This window comes from Notolepis coatsorum, assembly GCF_963971535.1.
Source record: "Notolepis coatsorum genome assembly, chromosome: 18".
Taxonomy (NCBI): domain Eukaryota; kingdom Metazoa; phylum Chordata; class Actinopteri; order Aulopiformes; family Paralepididae; genus Notolepis; species Notolepis coatsorum.
In genome coordinates this window covers 71233229-71257740 of record NC_140182.1, presented here as the reverse complement: position 1 = coordinate 71257740, position 24512 = coordinate 71233229, and the positions used below count along the sequence as shown (strand labels likewise).

The 24512-nt window shown below is 42.7% G+C and overlaps 1 protein-coding gene across 1 annotated transcript in view; it reads right to left on the bottom strand.

Annotated features, from left to right (window-relative positions):
- b4galnt3b (beta-1,4-N-acetyl-galactosaminyl transferase 3b) overlaps positions 1-24512 on the bottom strand; it is a 123519-nt gene that overhangs the window by 57620 nt on the left and 41387 nt on the right. The window contains exons 4-7 of the mRNA XM_084335233.1: positions 11000-11095; positions 8303-8393; positions 2610-2710; positions 2013-2080 (exon numbers count right to left, since the gene is read on the bottom strand). Of these exons, the coding sequence (XP_084191359.1) occupies positions 2013-2080; positions 2610-2710; positions 8303-8393; positions 11000-11095 (356 nt within the window). The remainder of the gene's footprint in view (positions 1-2012; positions 2081-2609; positions 2711-8302; positions 8394-10999; positions 11096-24512) is intronic.

The following is a 24512-nucleotide window of genomic DNA, read 5'->3' as shown; positions in this document are numbered from 1 at the left end:
TATTTTGTCATCATTGTAAAAAGTAAAGTAAAAAAAAAAAATGTAGGGGGTGCTCCAGTAGCACACCATGTACCGCGCTGCGTCGCGGAATACCGTGCTGCGTCACGGATCTGGTTGACTCCGAGTTCGATTCCCGGACTCGCCGTCATTTGCCGAATGTCTTCCCCTGCTCTCTCTCCCGTTTCACCCTACAACTGTCGGTCATGCATGACCAGAAAAGCGATAAACGCAAAAAAATGAAGTAAAAAAAAAAAAGAAAATCAATTTTTTTTTAAACATTTTGAAAGTAAAAGGGAAAAAAATCATTATAATTTAGAAATGAGATCGCATAGGTCTATAAATCGAGATCGCGATTTGTTTTTCGATTAATCGTGCAGCCCTACCTCCCACCCCCTCTATGAGGAGCTAGCCAAGACGAGGAGCACATTCAGCAATAGACTTATCACCACGACACATCACACACCGCCTTGGCCAGTCCTTCGTGCCAGTAGCCATCATGCACCACAACCGTGGAATGTACTGCTGCCAATAGTTGGATAACTAACAGCTGGAGAACTTGAGAACTGTTAGGACTGTCTGACTCTTAACACTGCACAGACTCTGACTATGTGCTACTACGTCATGAATCATGCATACTATCACTATTATTACTGACTGATTGAATCCTGCCATTCACTACTATTATTATTATTATTATTATTATTATTATTATTATTACCATCACTATTATTACTTTGACTATGTTCTATTTCTATGTTCATTACTATTGCTATTATCACCTGCTCTGCCCGTTCCTGCCTCCCTCCATGCTTCTATGACACCTGAATTTCCCCCAAGGGGATTAATAAAGGAACACTTAAAACACTAAAAGCCTTAATACCTCCCTTAACCGTCCTTAGTGATCTCTCCAGAATCAAATCCCACATCTTAATCAAACAACTGTGCGCGTTTCCTCTCTCTCTCTCTTGGCTGTGTGTGTATCTCTCTCTCTATTGGCTGTGTGTGTATCTCTCTCTCTATTGGCTGTGTGTGTATGTCTCTCTCTCTCTCTTGGCCGTGTGTGTATGTCTCTCTCTCCTCTTGGCCGTGTGTGTATGTCTCTCTCTCTCTCTTGGCTGTGTGTGTATCTCTCTCTCTATTGGCTGTGTGTGTATGTCTCTCTCTCTCTCTTGGCCGTGTGTGTATGTCTCTCTCTCTCTTGGCTGTGGTGTGTATGTCTCTCTCTCTCTCTCTTGGCCGTGTGTGTATGTCTCTCTCTCTCTTGGCCGTGTGTGTATGTCTCTCTCTCTCTTGGCCGTGTGTGTATCTCTCTCTCTCTCTTGGCTGTGTGTGTATGTCTCTCTCTCTCTCTCTTGGCCGTGTGTGTATGTCTCTCTCTCTCTTGGCCGTGTGTGTATGTCTCTCTCTCTCTTGGCCGTGTGTGTATGTCTCTCTCTCTCTCTTGGCCGTGTGTGTATGTCTCTCTCTCTCTTGGCCGTGTGTGTATGTCTCTCTCTCTCTCTTGGCTGTGTGTGTATGTCTCTCTCTCTCTTGGCCGTGCACGCCGCCGACAAACACAACAACGCTCACACAAACACAATGACGTGCGCAGATTATCCATGTCCACTCGTCTTTTTCCATATCCACAAGACAGGCGAGGGCCATAATATGTATTTAGATATTTTCATATTTAGAGGCCCATCAGTTACATTATGTGCTCAAATTAATAACAATGCATACTGTACAATAAGGACGTCCATACAATGACATACAGTCTGCTTCAAGGATAGAAAAAGCAACATGTGCCTGCGTGCGCACACACACACACACACACACACACACATCTGTATCACAATGCACATGTTCTGACAGAAATACTGTTGTGCTTGGTTTGTAACACACACATACACACAAAAACACACACACACACACACCGCCGTAGTACCCAAATGCACAATGCATACGTGTTCTGACAGAAATACTGTTGTGCTTGGTTGGTAACAGTCTATTTTTCGAACGGTTTGATAACTCACCGAACAGGTCTGGAGGTCTGACTAGCGTACTTCTCAAACTCGCCCGGGGCCGTCCACTCTGAGCCGCTCTGAGGACAAACACGTTCAAATCAATGAGGCACCAGGATTAACAGTCGATTACAGACCAATCAACCAGCGGCACATGAAACACAATCTGATCTGGCTGATCAATACAGTGTATTTCTACAGCAACTTAAGGAGGTCAGGTGGATGCCTACCTTGCCCACCCAGGCCAGTAGCTGATATACAGTGTATTTCTACAGCAACTTAAGGAGGTTCTCCCCAATCCATGTGTTATAAACGTTACTCCTCCCCCGACCAGGAAAACCCGGACCGGAGTTTTTAGATCGAGATTCCAAGGATGTGCAATACCGGCCGCAAGGCATTAGGCGGCGGTATTGGACGTTTGCGATCTCAGACCCATTCAGGACAGCCTGCACAGGCTGCTTCGATGGATTATGAATGGCAATAGCGAATAAAAGAAATAACGACCCAGAAACAAGAATCTTCGTTTCTGGCACTGAACCGTTGGGCCACAGAAACGAGAATTCTCGTGAACGGCACCCAAAGTGTTAAGGAGGTCAGATGGATGCCTACCTTGCCCACCCAGGCCAGTAGCTGCAGGTTGAGGGGTGAGTCATCCTGACTTAGCCAAAGCTCTGAGTTATCATCAGAACTCACTGCAAACAGAAACTCCCCTGAGAATATATATATATGTGAGAGAAAGAGAAAGAGAGAGAGAGAGAGAGAGAGAGAGAGAGAGAGAGAGAGAGAGAGAGAGAGAGAGAGAGAGAGAGAGAGAGAGAGAGAGAGAGAGAGAGAGAGAGAGAGAGAGAGAGCAAGATAGAGAGAGGGAGAGAGAGTTATACACATCTGTAAATGGACATCTTTACACTCTTGATGAGAAATGAATTGGCTTACACTCATTTACAAAACCCTCCTTGGTCTGACCCCTATACAGCCGTTAAAATTGTCATCTGCTCCCTGTAACACCAGAGCTGCTCACCATATCTCGCTAGATGTTCCCTGTGTTAACACTTTGGTAACCCTCCTTCCAATTTGCTGCTCCCAGCAGTTGGAACAAGATGCAAAATAATTTGAAAATGGACAAATGTATCTCCCTCACTACTTTTAAGGACTCTATCGCAGAGTTGTTTACACAAACCCGCAACCGTCACTCAGCCTTTTAACTGTAATTTGTCTTTTCTGCTGTAATGTATTACATTCCTTGTAATTTTATTTGGTTGTTTGATGTGTGTTTTAATAATTTCCCTTACCTCTGTGATGTATGTATTGTCTGTTCTTTTCCTATTTTATAAAAAGATTTTGTCCCCTTTCCCTGTTACCCTTCGAGAGGCCCTTTTGTCCTCTCGCCAGGTTGTCATTGTAAATAAGAATTTGTTTTTTAATTGACCTACTTTTTTTTTAAGAGAGTGAGATAGAATTAGAATAAAAACAGTCACTATTATTTTGGTTAATATGACAGAACTGTGCAACATGTCATCATGTTAGAGTGTTCACAGCCTGGCACACAGCACAGCCATGACGCTGGTGGTCTAGACTCTCTCTGGCAGGAACACAAAACCTCTCAGTGGAGCTCTGTGACGTCTGCAGCGCTAGACGGCTGAACACAGCCAGCCTCACCTAGACTAGTCTGTACGATTAGAGAGAGAGAGGGACCGTCTCCTAGACTAGTCTGTTACGATTAGAGAGAGAGGAGAGAGAGAGAGAGGAGAGAGGAGAGAGGAGAGAGGAGAGAGGAGAGAGGAGAGAGAGAGGGAGAGAGGGAGAGAGAGAGAGAGAGAGAGAGAGAGAGAGAGAGAGAGATCCTGTCAGGTTAGCCTGTAGGACTGACCTATAGTGTGTGTTTGATTTGATTTTATTAGGGATCCCCATTAGCTGGTGCCATAGCAACCAACTAGTCTTCCTGGGGTCCACACACACACAAAAAAACATACAAAAAACAATTATTATTGCAAAAACAAAATTATTAAAAGTCAGTACACACAATGCATAATGAAACCACTGTAACAATTAAGATAGCTAAAATTACATTACAGTGTAAAACAAAAAACAAAAAATTACTTTACAGTGTTAAAAAACAATTTAAGATTATTTTTAAAAGTGAATCTACTGTAAATGCAGCAGAGGTTTTGAGGCAGGTTATTCCAAAGAGTTAATGCTCTAAAAATAAAATATCTCCTTAAAGCGTTGGTTTTAGGACCTGGCAATTCAAGCTGTCCACTACTGGAACCCTCTAGTGTAATGCTCGTGCACAGTATTACTAAAAACAATCTGATTATGTATAAAAACAGGAGTTTTTTAGGGCATAGTATACACCAAATTATCAATTAAGCAATGCGAACAGAAATTTGGCCCCATAATTACTCATGCGATCCGGATATGGCGTGAAACACAAAAAAAATATTCTAACCCACATAAATGGCATAATCATACTCCCTTATTCAATAACAATGCACTCTTGATTGGAAAACGACCTATAAGATTCCCTAGATGGGAAAAGCAAGGCATACACACATTAGGAGATGTTTTCAACAAACAGGGTTTTGTAGTTATGATGAAATAAACAAAAAAAATTATCTCACCGATTCCACATATTATTTTTATGTTTGAAGGCTCACGGTGTTCCATTAAGGATACCAATTGTACACCACAGATACCGCAAATTCTTCTATGAAAGAGAGACATCGAGAGGTTTTGTTTCAGATTTCTATCATCAATTACTAACGTCCTCGTATGAAACCCTCCACCTAGACTCAGTCTGGAGGAGGGATATACCAGACCTGGGCAAATGTTCGACTTGCATCAAGGAACCCGGACCATCAACAAATCAATCTTAACTATATTCACAGGACATACATTACATTTTTTACATTTACATTTAGTCATTTAGCTGACGCTTTTATCCAAAGCGACTTACAAGTTCTGTACGACAAGCCATCAGGAAGGGCACAACTCTATCAGCTGAGCAACAATGTTCATCAAAGTGTTGAGTGCTACAGTGTAGGTTAGTTTATTAGGACAAGTGCATGACAGTACGGTTAGTTAGGGTTAGATTTTTTTTTTTTTTTTTTTTTTTATTTTTATTCAGATAATGGTTGAAGAAGTGCGTCTTTAGTCGACGGCGAAAGATTGGACGTGATTCGGCTGTCCTAACTGGGGTGGGTAGTTCATTCCACCATTGTGGGGCAAGGACTGAGAATAGGCGACTTCTCTTTGATGACCCTCCCGGAGCTTGGATAGGAGTAGGTCTGAGGCGGCCAGAAGATGCAGAGCGTAGGGGTCTTGAGGGTGTGTAGTTAGAGACCATTGACCGGAGGTAGGCGGGAGCGGTTTCCCTTTGCCGCACGGTATGCTAGGTCGAGGGCCTTGAAGCGGATTCGTGCAGCAATGGGGAGCCAGTGCAGGTCCCTAAGAAGTGGGGGTGACATGGGCCGACTTCGGTAGGTTTGAGATCAGGCGGGCCGCTGCGTTCTGAATGAGTTGAAGAGGCTTAGTGGCAGTGGCCGGGAGGCCAGCGAGCAGTGCATTGCAGTAGTCGAGGCGGGAGATGACTGTTGATTGGACGAGGAGTTGGGTGGCTTCTTTTGTCAGGAAGGGGCGGATCCTTCTGACGTTGCTCAGGAGGAATCGGCAGGTTCTGGTCGTCGCTGCGATGTGAGCAGAGAAGTTCAACTGGTCGTCGAGGACAACACCAAGGTACATATTGACATATATATACATATATATTGACACATACTTGACTCCTATAAGACTGAACAGAATGGGTCTTAAACAAGACTCCAAATGCTCCTTATGTACAAATGGCGACGAGGGGACATTTATGCACATGTACTGGGACTGCCCACCAGTTAAGATATTCTGGAAAGAAGTGACCCAGCAATTATCAAATCTCTTAAACTCTGAATATACCTGTACACCCCTCTGTATTACTGCTGAATGATGTTTTTGAGTGTGCAGTACCTCCACAGCTAAAGAGATTGGTTTTATCTGGTATCACAGTGGCTAAAAAGCTGATAGCATCACGATGGTTCCAACCGGAAAAAATGTGCCGGAAGGTCTGGATTCTTACATATCTCAAATATCTACAGCAAGAATTTTGGGTCTCAATGAATCCAAAATGACAATGTGGTTAGAAGTGGTGGAGAGAATAAAAGCTAGCATATAATGGTAGTGTCTGGTTAGAAGTGAGGGATAATGGTTGGATTATCCAATGGGGGGTCCGGGAGGGGGGGGTACGAGCTAGAGCATATGTGTGTAGGGTATTAGATAGCAGGTATTAGGTGTATATCCTGTATAAGACATTTAACTAAATGGTGACTTCATTGGATGTGCACTGTTAATTAATGCTTGTATATCTTATCTTGTGTCGTCATGTTTGTTTATGTGTTTGTTTAAAAAAAAATACAAAAAAAAAAATACAAACAAAAAACAGGAGTTTCACTGCTCATGACCAACTTGAACAGCACAAGTATATTAAAAGACAATCTATTTTCAGGGCGGCTGAGTGGCGCAGTGGGCAAGGCGCTCGCCACTAACGCAGGAGATGCTGGTATCGAGCCCAGCTCTCTGCGTTGCTACCGGCTTGGCCGGCCATCATACTAACACAATTGGCAGTGTTAGAGGGTGGGAAAGCTGGTGGGTGGGGATTGGACGTTGTGGACAGCGACTCCTACAGGTCGGTTGGGTGACGCCGGTGCGGCAGAAACAGGAAGTATCGGGGGCAGCGTGAGCCTCCCATGCGTTACTCCTCGCCACTCAGAGTTCGAGCTGCTGCGGTGAAAAGATGCGACAGGCTGCCTCCTCGTGTACCGGAGGGGACACGTGATGCAAGGCTTCTATCCTCACTACAGCCGACCAGTGGGAGGCATAGTCTAGCAACGTTCAAGACAGGGGAGGGAAGAATTGGAAATACGATATTGGGATGGGAGAAAAATAGAAAATGGGGAGAAAAAGTGAAAAAAGAAAAAAGGCAATCTATTTTCAACGTTTTTAACGTCACCACTGGCAGCAGATGACCACATCGCAGAGCAATAGTCAAGATGACATAAAACTAAACTTTGCACTATCCGACATAAAAGGGGACAGATCCCGTCAGGTTAGCCTGTAGGACTGACCTATAGAAAGGTTTGAATCCTGTCAGGTTAGCCTGTAGGACTGACCTATAGAAAGGCTTGAATCCTGTCAGGTCTCTTCAGATCACAGCAGGGACAGACGGCCAGCCTGGCTGTAATCCAGCAAACTCGGTCCACAGTGATATAAGAGTCTCTGTGCAGTCTGGATCCTAAACCCGTAACCCGATATGGAATGTCTACGAGGCCGTGCCCTTCCTCCTCTACTGGCAGATATAGAGCAACCCACACCACAGAACAAACCCACAACAGCTTCATCGGCTGGGCCTCTTGGTGGAGGGAAGACTATCACGTTTGTGCCATTGAGATGATGAAGCAACCAAAGTTATTGGCAACCAGAACCCTCCCCCTGGGCTAGCTGGCATTACCACGGAGACAAACTAACACACACACAACACAGAGAGAGAGAGAGAGAGAGAGAGAGAGAGAGAGAGAGAGAGAGAGAGAGAGAGAGAGAGAGAGAGAGAGAGAGAGAGAGAGCGAGAGAGAGAGAGAGAGATCACCCAGGACGGTTAAGGGAGGTATTAAGGCTTTTAGTGTTTTAAGTGTTCCTTTATTAATCCCCTTGGGGGAATGGTTGGGGGGAAAAGAGAGAGAGAGACAGAAAGAAAGAACACAGAAGACGACAAAGATAGGTCAGGAAGAGAGGAGTATTGGTGCTTTGTGTAGCCAGCAGACAGTCAACAACACATAGTTAATATGACAGAGAGAGACACACACACAAACAGAGAGAAACAGAAAGATAGAGAGAGAGAAAGAGAGAGAGAGAGAGAGAGAGAGAGAGAGAGAGAGAGAGAGAGAGAGAGAGAGAGAGAGAGAGAGAGCATGCCAACAAGTTGTGTCTCAAGCTAGAGAAGAAACCAGACACAGTGTAATACTTTGTTTTAAACCTTTTTCTCCCTCGACTTGTTTGTGAAGATTGATATGCTGCTCTTGTTTGCCCGAAATGTAGCTGTGTGTGTATACTGTATACTAAAAGCTGGTACGCAGTATTACTTTTTACCTTAGCCAGGCTAAACAGCTGGCGAGGACAGGACAAAGTCCTACTGTCTGTCTGTCACTGTCAGTTAAGATGGAGGGATTAAAAACAACAGTTTACGTTGTGTGTGACAGACAAAGACAAGAGTCGGGGGGTACCGTCGGTGTACGGATGGAGGTAGCCGAAGATTCGGAGCCCGTAGTTGTTCCACTGAGGAGCCACTGCCAGCTTCTGCACCGCGGTCCTGGACTGAGGGGAGGACGAGAAGAGAGTCACGACCATTCATGACATGTTTACTCAAAGTAAGGATAAATCCTGCACCTAGCAACACAGGGATCTAACGTGTGGGTGTAGAATGTGCGTCTGAGTGAACACAACAGTGTGTATGTGTGTGTGCACACACATGCGAGTGGGGTGCACGTGTGTCACGCCAAGATTGAGTTTCAGATTTTCTGGACAAATAGTTTGAATTCCAGGCAGAGCTATATAGGATATGTGTGTGTAAGTGGTAATTAAATGATAGGCTTAAGCAGCAACTTGTTTGGGGGATTGTGCTCTTGGAATAAGACTTGAAGAACACAAAAACTGAAAAAGCAGGCCAGGAATAATAAAGAAGCATGTGCTGCACCCAAGGCTACATGGGTACATGGAAAGACAACCAGGTTTCCAGGTTTCTCCACACGCAGTGTATAAAGAGTCAGTGTGTGGGGTATAAAGAGTCAGTATGGAGGCTATAAAGAGTCAATATGTGGGGTATAAAGAGTCAATATGGAGGCTATAAAGAGTCAGTATGTAAGGTATAAAGAGTCAGTATGGAGGCTATAAAGAGTCAGTGTGTAAGGTATAAAGAGTCAATATGGAGGCTATAAAGAATCAGTATGTAAGGTATAAAGAGTCAGTATGTGGGCTATAAAGAATCAGTATGTAAGGTATAAAGAGTCAATATGTGGGGTATAAAGAGTCAGTGTGTAGGGTATACAGAGTCAGTGTGTAGGGTATACAGAGTCAGTGTGTAGGGTATAAAGAGTCAGTGTGTATGGTATAAGGAGTCAGTGTGTAGGGTATAAAGAGTCAGTGTGTAGGGTATAAAGAGTCAGTGTGTATGGTATAAGGAGTCAGTGTGTAGGGTATAAAGAGTCAGTGTGTAGGGTATAGAGAGTCAATATGTGGGGTATAAAGAGTCAGTATGTAGGGTATAAAGAGTCAGTATGTAGGGTATAAAGAGTCAGTGTGTAGGGTATAAAGAGTCAGTGTGTAGGGTATACAGAGTCAGTGTGTAGGGTATAAAGTGATGTGATGTTTGGGAACACATTCCTGTTTGCTACTTAACAATGATGGTGTTGATTGATTGATTGATTGATTGATTGATTGATTGATTGATTGATTGATTGATAAGAGTCCTTTCTCAGCACAATCCATGCTGTTCCTCATGCTTGTTCCAGATAGTTAGCCACAAACCAATGGGGTCACTCTCCTGTCTGTACAAGCTGACTGAGGCTCGCTGAAATTTACTGCACAGTCACACCATGTACATTTCAGTGAGTCAGCTTGTACAGACAGGAGAGTGACCCCAGTGACTTTGTATTTAGTTCATGGCTAACTATCTGTAGCTAGTATGAGGAACAGCAGGGATCATGCTGAGGAGGGACTAACAATCGGCAACAGCATTGTTAAAAGGGGAGCACCACTAACATTCTAATCTGTTCACAGCCTGAGACAGTTCAGTCAATATTTGTGAACATGAGCTACTCTCTCTCTCCCGAAGCCAGAAGCCAGAGAAGTAAGAATCCGTATAAAGTCTGGAGCTGCTCCATTGACCATGAATGGAAGACTGATTTTGTTGGACCCACAGAACAGTTGTTTTCTTTTCTTTTTTATATCCAAATGAGCTTTATTCTATAGTACTGATCTCAGTTCTGAAACAGAACATTCCCCTGGGTGCTCTCAGTGTCATCTATACAATATTTCCCAATTCATTGTCTATGGAGCAGCTTTAGACATAATACTGGATGACATCACAAGTTTGAGTTTTACAGTAGCACTCTAGTTTTTGGATTTGGGAGAGTTGCTAACTTAAAAAAAAAAAAAAGTGTACCTTCTTAGACCAGAGGAATAACATGTATGAATTCTGAATTTGGCCATAGTTCCCCCTTAAGTAAGAAAATCTGAACTATTCCTTTAAAACACACACAAGCTGAAGGGTTAAACCAAGTGCTGTTGAACTGGTGACAGTTAGCCTATTCATTAGTTTCAACTATAGCTGGCAGGAGGAAATGAACTCTGCTTCCAGTAAATACTGTTGTTTTCCACCACAAACAATAACAAGTTTCAATGACTATAGGTCATACAGCCTCCGACTATGGATCATGTTCATGATCAGCTAAGACGATCAGATAAAAGTGTGTGTGTGTGTGTGTGTGTGTGTGTGTGTGTGTGTGTGTGTGTGTGTGTGTGTGTGTGTGTGTGTGTGTGTGTGTGTGTGTGTGTGTGTGTGTGTGTGTGTGTGTGTGTGTGTGTGTGTGTGTGCGCGCGTGTGTGTGTGTGTGAGAGAGAGAGTGAGAAACAGAGAGAGATAGATACTGTATAGAGAGAGAGAGGTAGAGATAGAGAGGTAGAGAGAGGTAGAGAGAGAGAGAGGGAGAGAAAGAGTGTGAGAGAAAGAGAGTGAGATACTGTATAGAGAGAGAGGTAGAGACAGAGAGAGGTAGATAGAGAGATGGAGTGATTATATATATATGAGAGAGGTAGGTAGTGATAGAGAGATAGAGAGGGAGATAAAGAGATTTAGAGAGAGAGAGACAGAGAAAGGTAAAGATAGAGAGGTAGAGATGGAGATAGAGAGAGGTTTGACTCACATGGGGATATAACGGGTAGTGGAGGTTATTGTGCAGCTGGGAGACTGAGCTGCCACACCAGTCCTCAAAGACGTGCAGATTAGCCTGTCCCTTATACTGCAACAGAGAGTAGAGAGTGGGGAGATTACATTACATTACATTACATTAGCCTGTCCCTTATACTGCAACAGAGAGTAGAGAGTGGGGAGGAGATTACATTACATTACATTACATTAGCCCATCCCTTATACTGCAACAGAGAGTAGAGAGTGGGGAGATTACAATACATTACATTACATTACATTAGCCCATCCCTTATACTGCAACAGAGAGTAGAGAGTGGGGAGATTACATTACATTACATTACATTAGCCCATCCCTTATACTGCAACAGAGAGTAGAGAGTGGGGAGATTACATTACATTACATTACATTACATTACATTACATTACATTAGCCTGTCCCTTATACTGCAACAGAGAGTAGAGAGTGGGGAGGAGATTACATTACATTACATTAGCCTGTCCCTTATACTGCAACAGAGAGTAGAGAGTGGGGAGATTACATTACATTACATTACATTAGCCTGTCCCTTATACTGCAACAGAGAGTAGAGAGTGGGGAGGAGATTACATTACATTACATTACATTAGCCTGTCCCTTATACTGCAACAGATAGTAGAGAGTGGGGAGGAGATTACATTACATTACATTACATTAGCCTGTCCCTTATACTGCAACAGAGAGTAGAGAGTGGGGAGGAGATTACATTACATTAGCCTGTCCCTTATACTGCAACAGAGAGTAGAGAGTGGGGAGGAGATTACATTACATTAGCCTGTCCCTTATACTGCAACAGAGAGTAGAGAGTGGGGAGATTACATTACATTACATTACATTAGCCTGTCCCTTATACTGCAACAGAGAGTAGAGAGTGCGGAGGAGATTACATTACATTAGCCTGTCCCTTATACTGCAACAGAGAGTAGAGAGTGGGGAGGAGATTACATTACATTACATTACATTAGCCTGTCCCTTATACTGCAACAGAGAGTAGAGAGTGGGGAGGAGATTACATTACATTAGCCTGTCCCTTATACTGCAACAGAGAGTAGAGAGTGGGGAGGAGATTACATTACATTACATTAGCCTGTCCCTTATACTGCAACAGAGAGTAGAGAGTGGGGAGGAGATTACATTACATTACATTACATTACATTACATTACATTACATTAGCCTGTCCCTTATACTGCAACAGAGAGTAGAGAGTGCGGAGGAGATTACATTACATTACATTAGCCCATCCCTTATACTACAACAGAGAGTAGAGAGTGGGGAGGAGATTACATTACATTACATTACATTAGCCTGTCCCTTATACTGCAACAGAGAGTAGAGAGTGGGGAGGAGATTACATTACATTAGCCTGTCCCTTATACTGCAACAGAGAGTAGAGAGTGGGGAGATTACATTACATTACATTACATTAGCCCATCCCTTATACTGCAACAGAGAGTAGAGAGTGGGGAGGAGATTACATTACATTACATTAGCCCGTCCCTTATACTGCAACAGAGAGTAGAGAGGAGATTACATTACATTACATTACATTACATTACATTACATTAGCCCATCCCTTATACTGCAACAGAGAGTAGAGAGTGGAGAGGAGATTACATTACATTCAAATGTATTGTCATTATACAGCACAAGTACAGCACAACAAAAAGAAGAAACAGTAAAGTGTGATTCAATAATAATAATAATAATAATAATAATAATAATAATAATAATAATAATAATAATAATAATAATAATAATAATAATAATAATAATAATAATAATATAAATGAGTACTACTGAGTAATGTTGCTAATCAGATGTATGTACAGAGTTGTAGTATTAATATGTACAGTGATATACAGGTATAAAAAGGTACAAAAAGACGAATAAAGACACATAAGGACACGCTCTATCATGCACTAACCCCTCCCCAGGGTGTCTGCAGGTATCAGCAAGTTAAGACTTTTTAAGACCTTTTAATTACCAGTTTAATTACACTTAAGGCCAATTCTGCAATAAAGATAAGCACCAAATGTGAAAATACAGGCATAGGTATTTATAATGAGTAAATGTTTGCATTTGTCCATTTTTTATTAGCTGTTCTGACTTGCATGTTTAAGTTCATGCGTTTGTTTGTGTCGAGTCTGCAGCCATGCCGTCCTCTGGGCAAACAGACAGAGCAGCGACCGAACCAAGTCGCGGGAGATGTCAGGGGGAGTTCATTTGTTGTGATTTAGTTTGTTATATGTATTTCTTTGTTACTTAAGATTATTGGTGGTTCAGTTTAGTAGATAGGTTGTGTGTTTATTGTTTATTAGATTAATCTGAATTTTAAGATATTACTTGAGTAAAATATTAATTGTATTAATTACCCTGCCTATGTTAATGTGTCTGGCCAGGACCTATATATAGCTGAGTTTACCATTATGAGTTGGCTTCCTTTTAGTTCGGTCTGTTTTTGTCCTGCCTTCTATTTTTTGGGCCCATTTATATTCTGTTTTGAAATAATGTATTTATTGGTAAATAAAAACCCTTATTTTTGCCTGCACCACTGTGTCCTCATCTTCTGGCTACTTGGTCCATCACAATGATGATAACTGGTTGAGTTAACCCTTTGGAGGCCAAACCCGAGATAAGTCGGTGTAAACTCGTCATGCTCTGGGCGCCAAACCCGAGAAATCCCGGGTTTTAATCGATATTTATTTTATTCGCTATATCCATTCATTTTTCATCCATGCAGCCTGACGTTATCATTGGGAATGGGTCTGAGCTCGCAAAGGGCAAATACCGCTGCCTAACGTCTCCCGGATGGTATTGCACATCATTGGAATCCCTCTGGCTGGGGCTGTGCATCAATCTAAGAAGTCCGGTCCAGGTTTTCCTTCTCGGGCATGCAGTATCGTTATAACACATTGACTGTGGACACTCGGAACAGCGTGGATTATGTGTTTTGGACATATAAAGTTGGATCAATAAACACGATCAATATTTGGAATGGCGATCAGGAATTGGATTAATCTTTTTGCACTACATCAGATGTGAGGTAAGGAATCTATGTTACCAATCTTGGGTTAATCAGATGTTCCTTTCACCGCCATCGGAGCGTGTGTGTGTGTGTGTGTGTGAGGTTCGCGCCGACCAAAGTACGGAGAAGCTATTTTTCAGACCCCGCTTCTGTTCGCCCATGATGACACATAATATCGATAATCTAGCGTTTATTTGAAAACAATTCATAAATCAAGCGACAAATGGCACGATTTCTGACAAAATACATTGAAGCTCGATTTGCTGGAGTTTATTGAGATGAGACCGAACGCTCTAGAAATATATTCATATTCATCACGGTATAAAACGGAAATGTATGCATGAAGAAATTATCCGTTTCATGCATGTTGACTGGAAGCAACTCACTGACAATCACTGTGTTATTTAGATCTATTGCTATTATATTTGATATATTTTAAGCACTCGCAAATAAGTCCTATCCTACATTGGATAAAGCACTGGCGCTGAAGGGCCATCAGCGCCCTCTGCTGTTGGCGCCGGAAGTGTTAAAGAGCATTTGTCCAAATAGCAAATATGTTTATTAACACTTTAATCGCCGATGACGTGTTTAGACGTCATTCCTAGCCATGCTCATTCTGCCGAAGACGCCGTAACTCGTCTTTGATATCAATAATTCAAAAATCTGTGATCGAAATCATATTTCTCCTCCGGAGACATGAGCTGTACTGGTGAGCTCCACTCAACTGTCTAACGGTTCAAGAGCGCCATCCGGTGGCCGATCGGCAGATTTAATTTAATTAAAGGGGACATGCATTGCTATTCCTTGCACTATTTTGGGCAACTTTACACAATTCCTGTGAGTCTATTGACCACATCTGTAAGGTTTATTTAAAAAAAAATAAAAAAAAATGTTTTATATTTCTAATGGAGTACTCAAAAGCATCATTTTCCAGCCTCAGGATTTCAGCCTGTTATTGGACAGTCACCCACACAGCGTGATAAGCTCACGTTGACGCCTGTCTGCTCCCGGCTGCCCTTGGGGGGGAAGGACGACGGGATGGGTTAATCGCAGATACGAATTGCATGCATGCATCGCATGTGTGCCGTTTGATGACCTCTGAGCAGGTCCTAAATTATTATTATTTATTATACATACGAGAGAGAGCGAGAGAGAACGAGCAAGCGAGAGACAGAGAGAGAGAGGGGGAGAGAGAGAGGGAGAGAGAGGAGAGATGCGTCCCGACACACACGCAGTCAAGTTTGTTGTTGATCCACTTTTTCTCCCATTTTCTATTTTTCTCCCATTCCAATTTTCGTATCATCCAATTCAACCCTCCCCTGTCTCGAACGCTGTTTCTTGCCTCCCACAAGCCGGCTGCAATGTGGACTAAGTCATACATAGCACGAGTCCCCTCCGATACTCGAGGTAACAGCAGTCGCATCTTTTCACCTGCGCGGCACGATCTTTCAGCGTCAGGGGTCTGTGCTTTGGAGGGGCGCCACCCCCATCGCTTCCTGATTCTACTGCGCAGGCGCACCAATCGACCTGTAGGAGTCGCTGTCCACAACGCCCGATCCCCACCCATCAGTTTCCCACCCCCTAATACTGCCAATGTGTATTAGTACGGACGACCAGCTAAACTGAAAGCAATGTGGAGCGCTGGGCTCGAACAGGCGAACCCAGCGTCTCCAGTATTCGTGGTGAGCGCCTTGCCCACTGCACCACGTAGCCGCCCACGCAGTCAAGTTTGTGTGTGTCCCCGACGAGGGAGAGAGATGGCGCACACATTTACACACACTTCTGCAGTCCCTCCCGCCGTCCCGCTCTCTCTCTCTCTCTCCCTCCCTCTCGCTCGTTCTCTGCCTGTGAAAACCTGTTTGAGGAAGTGTCGGGTTACACTGCACTACAACCATAGAGGGGGCGTTACTGCAAATCAGTGCTATATTAACGTCAGCAAAACCGTCAAATTAGAACAGCTTAGGCCATGTCCAGACTAAAACGAGTTCGGTCGTATCAGGCAAAGTATTTGATCGTTTGCACCTTTCAGCCACACGGAACTGCATTCTGGCAGCCTGAAGACACTACTTTCTGATACCAGCTTTCAGAGTGCGCTATTCTGAAGACGCCTGAAGACGCCCCCCATTGCGTCACCATCTTTACAAGCTAAACACGTCTTCTCCTGGACTGATGATACGATAGCCCACCTCTCCCTTACCCCGCGTGTGAAAACATCACAACAACAATGGCATGTACAGAGTAGTTGCATTCGTGTTACAGAAGCTATTGAGCTTGATCAGGCTTTTACAGCTTTACATATGCTGTGCTCTCTCTATCTGTCTGAAGCGGAGCGGGGCTCTGCTGTACTTACAGTACACACACTCCCGACCGAGGCGCACACGCATGCTATTGAACTTGATCGGGAGGCTACTGTGATGCAATACACGATACTAACTAGAGATTAGCGTCACATAGCTGGCCTTTTTCTGAAAACCCAAGCACATATTGTTCCATAGCATACGACTTCATTTGATCATGACAAATCCTCTCTTACCTTGACGATTAAAAAGCCTCCATAATTTAGTAAATAAAGCTGTAGCCAGCCAGCTAGCATTGATGCTATTCAAAAATGCTATCCACATTAGCTAAATAGCTAACCAACTAAATACAATAGACAGTGGTATCCTGAGGTAACGTTATGACAAAGTTTGCTAGTCGAAATGACTGGACACACAGTTAAAGTTACACAGTTAAGGGACAAGTTAAACATCAATCAATAAATGTATTCCAACAGGTAGTTTGAGCTGCATGTGAGCCGCGGTCTTTCTCTCCTCTCCTTTGGAAATGTTACGTTAGGTCGAAAAAGCACAGAACCGGCCGACACAAGTTAAGATGCTAGCAACAGACACTATAACACTTCCGGTTGGGGGTTTTCAAAATAAAAGAGCGACGTCTAAAACAGGAAAGACATTTATTTTGTAAATTTGTGGCACACACTTATTATCTTTTTTTTATCGTTTTTACGGAAACCTTTTTTTAAATGAAAACGAAAAAGATCAAAATCGTTTTAGTCTGGACAAGGCCTTAGTTGAGTGAGGGAGGATCTCGTGAACTCGAGACTAGACTGATGAGTCAATATGGTAATTAGAGAGACAGACCCATTGATACTAACCCGTAGCCATTTATAATGCATGTCCCCTTTAACATTTATTTAAACTCTAAAGGCAACTGAGGTTTCCCTCATTTACAGTCACGTTGAGTGTACATACACGAAAAAAGCATATAAAATGACACAGCATATAAAATCATAACAAAGATACGACAAGAGGCAAAGGGCAAGGATTACAAATCAATTAAAACATATACAACTAGATTGACAAAGGTTGGAGAACAAGGTTTTAAACTCTGCAACAGCAAGCTTTAGGACTGTTGGAGTTCATTCCATGAGCTAGGGCGCATTATAGCTAAATGCAGATTTACCCTGTTCAGAGCAAACTCAGGGGACCTTAAGGACCAGTCAGTCACTAGGATTTTTACATTTTTATTTATTTATCCTTTATTTATCCAGGAATGTCCCATTGAGATACAAGATCTCTTCTTCCAGGGAGTCCTGACCAACCCGGCACACAACAAGTTTCAACATAGGATGGGTTCCATAGGTTCCAATTTCAATAATGATGTAGTATAAGGATGCAGCTTACAAATAAGGGCCTTACAAATGAACAAACACTGGTATTTGTTCATTATTAAGGCCCTTATTGGTAAGCTACCTCCTTATACTATATCATTCTTGAAATGGAATATTGGAACCTATGGGACCAGCTGTGGTACCTATACAGCCGGGAACCAACAACTTAGCAAATCCTATTGATTGCTATTGTCTTTAAACTGAATAAGGACCATGCTGCTCTGCCGTCCAAAGTCACCCCTAAGTCCTCCTCTCATGCCGACTGTATGATCTCCAGTGATGGGGTATGTACATTTGTTGTACATCTGTTGTTCTATAAAGTAATTTAGAACTGAACTTTGTAAAGCAACTCAAAGTGTTAACACATCCACCGCCGGAAACGCTGTTCAGCGTTATTGCCCGCCATGCCACCCAGACCTCACTGTACAGCGTTATTGAGATCATATTTCATTTTCTCGCCATGGCATTCATAATTCAGCCACCCAGCCTCTGGTGATCGAGTGGGACCCTGCACAATATTGCAACGCCTCAATACCGCCGCCTGGTGGATGATCGGGCGAGTTACATTCAAGTCAAACCGGAAGTGGCAATCGGTGCATCTGGGAAATCCGTCCGGCAGTCACATATCGTTGCGGCACTCCAGACATACACTGCCGTGCATATGGATCGCTGCCATAACTCAATAATCGATATGATTTGGGCGTTTATTGTGCCATACAAACCGGAAATGGATCTAGGAGTTCGACGTCAAATAAGTGGGATCTTTTTCCTCCAGTCTCATCGGCGAACGGTAAGAGGCAACTAACGTTATTTTCGGCCCGATTGTACATGTCTTTATTTACAAACCATCTGATCAATAAATCAACCCATACTACATAAAGCAGTTAGTGACGATCAAGGAATTATAAACAACCCCCCCCCCCCTTTCCTTCACGCATGATGAAGCATAACTATACCGATCATGTACATTTGAATTTTTTAATATAGCGTGTCTAGGGAAGACACGCCAATCGATAATCTATATATGCGTTTAGGCCTATAAATCACGTTCTAGGAATTACTGCAGAAAACGTTAAAAACACTTATATTCTAGAAGGTCTTTTTGTATGAATGAAAAAATATAACGTTCCCACATCCTGAACGATAGATAATCGATGTTGAATGGGCCATAGTAATGTCAATATAGCAATACAATTTAAAAAGTTATAGCCCTGCAAAGAAGGTGAGCCACTCCATAGGGTTATAGTGCTGGCAGAGAGGGGCATGAGATGGGCAAACTGCCCGGCGGGCAAAGTGTTAAGAGCGATGCACCGCTCTGATTATTGTATTGTAAATGAGGGCTATCTTATTTTATTTAACTATCATTTTACTGTCTATTCTATTTTACTAACCATTTTATTGCACTTTTTTTAACTTTACAAATAAAGTTATTATTATTATTTGACAAGAGATCATGGGGAAAAGACACTGTGGTACTTCTTGAGGGCTCAAAGGAAAACAAAGACTCTGTGAGAGACTCGTCCGGCAAATTGTGAATTTGAAGAAGTGAGATTTTGGTAAATTAAATGTATTTCACAGCTGTTCAAATGTGGGAAATCTTTTATCTATATAAAAGGTCCTTCATATTAATTATATCACTTCTTTTCCATATATCTATAGTGGAGGGGGAGAAGAGAGCCATTAGAGCCAGAGATATTAGACCATATTTTCAAAGACTGTTACAATGGACAAGGACTACAGCCCCCTCAGCATCGACGGGGCACCAGTTGAGAGAGTGAACAGTTTCAAGTACCTCGGAGCCCACATATCCGAGGACTTGACATGGACCACACACATTGACAGTGTTGTGAAGAAGGCACGACAACGCCTCTACTTCCTCAGGCGCCTAAGGAAGTTCCAAGTCAGTCAGAAGATCCTTAGGAACTTCTACTCATGTACAATAGAGAGCATCCTGACCGGCAACATCACCTCCTGGTTTGGGAATAGCACTGCACAAGACCGTAGCAGACTACAAAGAGTGACACGTTCAGCCGAACGCACAATTAGAGGGGGGCTTCCCACCCTCCAGAACATTTACAACAAGCGGTGCAAGGGGAAGGCTAAGAGAATTATTAAGGACTCGAGCCACCCGAACAACTGCCTCTTTGAACTGCTGCCGTCAGGCAAGCGATACCGGAGTCTTATGGCGAGCACAGAAAGACTCAGAAGGAGCTTCTATCCCCAGGCCATCAGGCTGCTAAACGAACAATAATCGCTAAACGAACAATAATCACTATGCAACAACCATCAAATGCACACAGCACACACACCCACACGCACACACTCACTCAAACAAACAACACACTGCAGCACCCACTCTCCACACTTTAGATCACACAAACACACTTACACTTTATATTTATTGATAAAGGATTTGCACTACAACTCGTACACCTACTGTGAATTGTACCTAAACTGCACCTCGTCCATTTATGCCTTGCACTATATAGTATTGTATATTAGTACACTGCACAGTATTGTATATTGTATGGTAACTACGTCTACGAACATTGTACATATGTCTAAACTGAACACTGTGACCTCTTTTTTTACTTCTAATTTTTACTATGTTTTTATTTCATACTTATCTTGTCATGCACAGTCTCTGGAGCGCAACAGTAAGAAGCATTTTGTACAAAAGTATTCTGTACTTCTGTATGACAACTATTAAAGAAACTTGAAACTTGAAACTTGAAACAATGGGATCATTTTTTTCTTTTCTTTTTTAATTATCTTTTTCCTCCTTCTTTTTCCGTTTTTCTCCCCTCCCAATGTTAGTCGTTATGCCAATTCCCAATTCCCAATCCCCTTCCTGGTCGTTGCGCACTCTACCCCCTACTGTCGGTCCGGGAGGGCGGAGAGACAGGGCTGGGCGATATGGCCTAAATATGATATCACGATATTTTCTGACTTTTCGGCGATACACGATACACATCACAATGTTTTTCTTTTTCCCCCCAAACAATTCATTATGAGGCTTACCAAGACAGTATGAGTTTGCAAGCTAACATTAAAGACAAAATACCGATGCATTTAGCATTTTTATATTAGATATTAGATTTAGATTATTGGATTATTAGATTATATATTGCATATATTTAGCAATGAGATATTATATGATTTAGATATGAAATATGATGAATTGAAAATGGGGGACCCTGATGTAAACAAGACGAAAGTCTTTCTCTGGTCTGCATCCCCTTAACAATTGTATGTATTGAGCTGTACTGTACCCATTCTGCAATATGTTAATAAAGTTTTCAATCAATCAATCAATCAATCAATCAATAGCATTTTTATGAAACTACTGTATATTTGTATGTCTCTAAATGTTTTGATGAATTGAAAATGGAGGACCCTTATGTAAAATAGCCGAAAGTCTTTTTCTGGTCTTCATCCTCCAGTCCACTGTTGTTGTATTGAGCTGTACTGTATTGTACCCATTCTGCAATCTGTTAATAAAGTTCTCATTCATTCATTGATTCAGACAAACAGAATAATTTTGATTGACAGTCGATTCTGCCAATTACGTCACACCGCTTGCACCCGCCCTGCTGTTCTTAGCACCAATCGGCAAGCGCGTATTTGTTTTATACTTCCGGAATGTCCACCATTGATTTTGACGAGGCTAACAACAAAGCTACTAACGTTAGCTCCCCGCGGCCGACGAGTAGATTACCAGCGCTCCGCAGGATGACTAAACGAGGCATAATGATTTTACTGCAACGAATGTTATAATAAAAGCCTTTCCATACATCTGTCTGATTGAAAACTTTATTAACAGACCGCAGAATGGGCACAACTCAGCACGGGCTGAGATATGAACGAGTAATGCTTGCTATCTATCTAGGTCGTCCTCGGACGTTGCTATGTTCGGGTAAATACGCTGAGGTTATTGAACGTGTAACCAGGGAACAAAATAAGCAGCCGCCAAGCGCCAAATGCGTGTAGATTTAAGGTTTGGCGAGTAAAAATGAGAGGTCTGCCCGCCACCTGGCGTGTAGTTTATATCGATACTCTTATTTTGAAAATCCTGTGCGGGTCTCATTTCCGCCCCAAGCGCAGCTCCAGTCATAATATCTATGGCTCCGGCAGCTAGCAACGTTCGGTTCATATGATACTCTTATTTTGAAAAACCCTGTAGCAACTCCGCGAGTCATATCCGCCCAGTCCGTGCTTCTGAAAGCAGAGCAGCGCTACACAGCAGTGCGCCTACACGACCCGAAATAAGTCTGTGGTGTTTTTTTTTCTTCTCACAACGGGTCAAATGCATCTACATGCTTTGCACCGTCGCCATTCCTTTATGCCCACATCGCCCGAAATTAACGTTTATGTACCATTACAATCACTACAACGTTAGCGTAAGCCAACAAGCTAATCCTGATCAGAGGCAGAGGCGCAGAGCCATAGAGAACAGCAGACAGTGTGTGCGTGCGTTTGGAAAGACGATGAAGTCACTAGTCAGGACTCAGGACAGGAGTATATTATAGTAAACTGAGGATTACTGAGGATGGACAGATAATGTTGATATTCAAATATAAAAAAGTTTCGAGAGGAGTGGAAGTTTGAAGACGGACTAGACTACAATATGATGCGGGGGTGGTGAGTTGAAACAGTGTGTGTGTGTGTGTCCCGACCCCACTTCTATGTTTCAATAAATTATTTGCATTTAAAACTATTAACGCTGACTCATTCCTTCAGTCCACAAACAATTATGCTAATATTCCTTATGTTGTTTATGATATTAATTGAAAATAGCATATGAGAGTATTATATAGTAATAATAACACATGGCGATATACTAAAAAGCTATTTATAATTTTTGGCTGGTAAAAAATCTGCCTGGCTGGTAGTTTTTAAAATCTACCAGCCAAATGTCTGGTAAGTCAAAAAGTTAAGTTTGTTCCCTGCGTGTAACTATATAACGTTAATGCCACAAAACGAATGCCTTTGTTAATCATAAGTAGTAACTTTGATGCAGTAGTGTGTGTGTGGGGGCGGCGTTGTTCAAAAGTTTGAACGTGTGGACCAGTTTGACGCTACACAATCCTCTTGGGCAAAATCACAATATCCACGATACGTTTAAAAAGTATATAGTTAATGAACTGTACCCAATATTTATATAATATCGTCATATCGCCCAGCCCTAGCGGAGACTATCACATACTTCCTCCGACACATGTGTAGCCAGCCCACCGCTTTTTTTCACCTGGCAGCGCAGAGAGTGTAACGTGTGGAAGGTCACACTACCTCTCTTAGATCCTTCCCTTGCTGTGCAGGCGCCCCGACCGAACTGTAGGAGTCGCTGTTTACAACGACCAGGACCCACCCTCGCCGGGTTTCCCACCCTCCAACACTGCCAATTGTGTTACTATGGACGGTCGGCCAACCCGGAAGCACCACAGCTGGATTCGATCCCACTGTCTCTGTGGTGGTAGACAGACCCTTAGGCCATGGTTACACCATTGAATACAGAAACGTTTTTGTTGCTGAATGATTACGTTTGCTGTCCAAGTTAAAAAGAAACGCTGTTTTTGCAGGATAACTGAAATTGTGTTTCCGTTTTGGATACTCGACAAAACAGTGCTGCCATGTAATCTGCGCGAGCCGGATACGGAGCCGTTGTTGCTCAACGCCCATGCACAGTAGAGACCTGCACGGTTATTTCCAGTGTTTACAGCAGAGCTGTCCCAAATAGCTGCAGCACCATGTGTTGTCAAGTTATAGTTATAAGGAGCCCAGTCCAAGCTACAACAGTCTGCATTCCCTTAACAATTGTTTGTATTGAGCCGTATTGTATTGTACCCATTCTGCAATCTGTTAAATAAAGTTTACATCCATTCATTCTGCTAGCATTAACGATTGCATGAGCAGCTGGCTAACGTGAGCTAACGTTAGCCACCTACCGTAGCTACCTAGCTACCAGACCCTGTTAGCTCAGAGCTCCTCTTTCAACATAACAAGCATTAAACAAAATGGCCCAGTCATCTATTCACCTTTGTTTAATACATGAGGCGTTGTCTCTAATGTTATCTAGCTACTGATAGCTCCTTATATCATCAGTTTTGTGCTGGCTGGCTAACGTGAGCTAACGTTAGCCACCTACCGTAGCTACCTAGCTACCAGACCCTGTTACCTCAGAGCTCCTCTTTCAACATAACAAGCATTAAACAAATGGCCCAGTCATCTATTCACTTTTTTAATACATGAGGCGTCTCTAATGTTATCTAGCTACTGATAGCTCCTTATATCATGAGTTCTGTGCTGGCTGGCTAACTTGAGCTAACGTTAGCTACCTACTAACGTTGAGACTAAAACTCTGCTCTTGGTGGTCAATTGTGTTGATGTTAGTTTTGTTTCATCAACAAATGAGGCAGAACACACAGTGAATGTATCCGTTTTGTTTATTGCACTTTTATTGCACTTTCTTTGCTGAAAAACAAATGCCACGTTGGCTAAATGGCTCACGCGAGGCATTTAAAGATGGTGGACTTGTTGATTTTTTGCAGGAAGTGTAGTGAGCGTTCAACCTTTTCTGATTGGTTGAAAATTGCCTTCATGTTCGCCACCTACTGCCACCTACTGCTTTGGCATTGTACTACATGTATACACATCACTGTGCTCAGGAGGCAAAAACACAATGTCTAACTTGCCTGCCATTACGTTGCGTTCTGAAAAGCGAAACTGACCCTGAAAACGAAACGAAAATGGCCCTGTGTGTAACCGCAGCCTTAGTCCG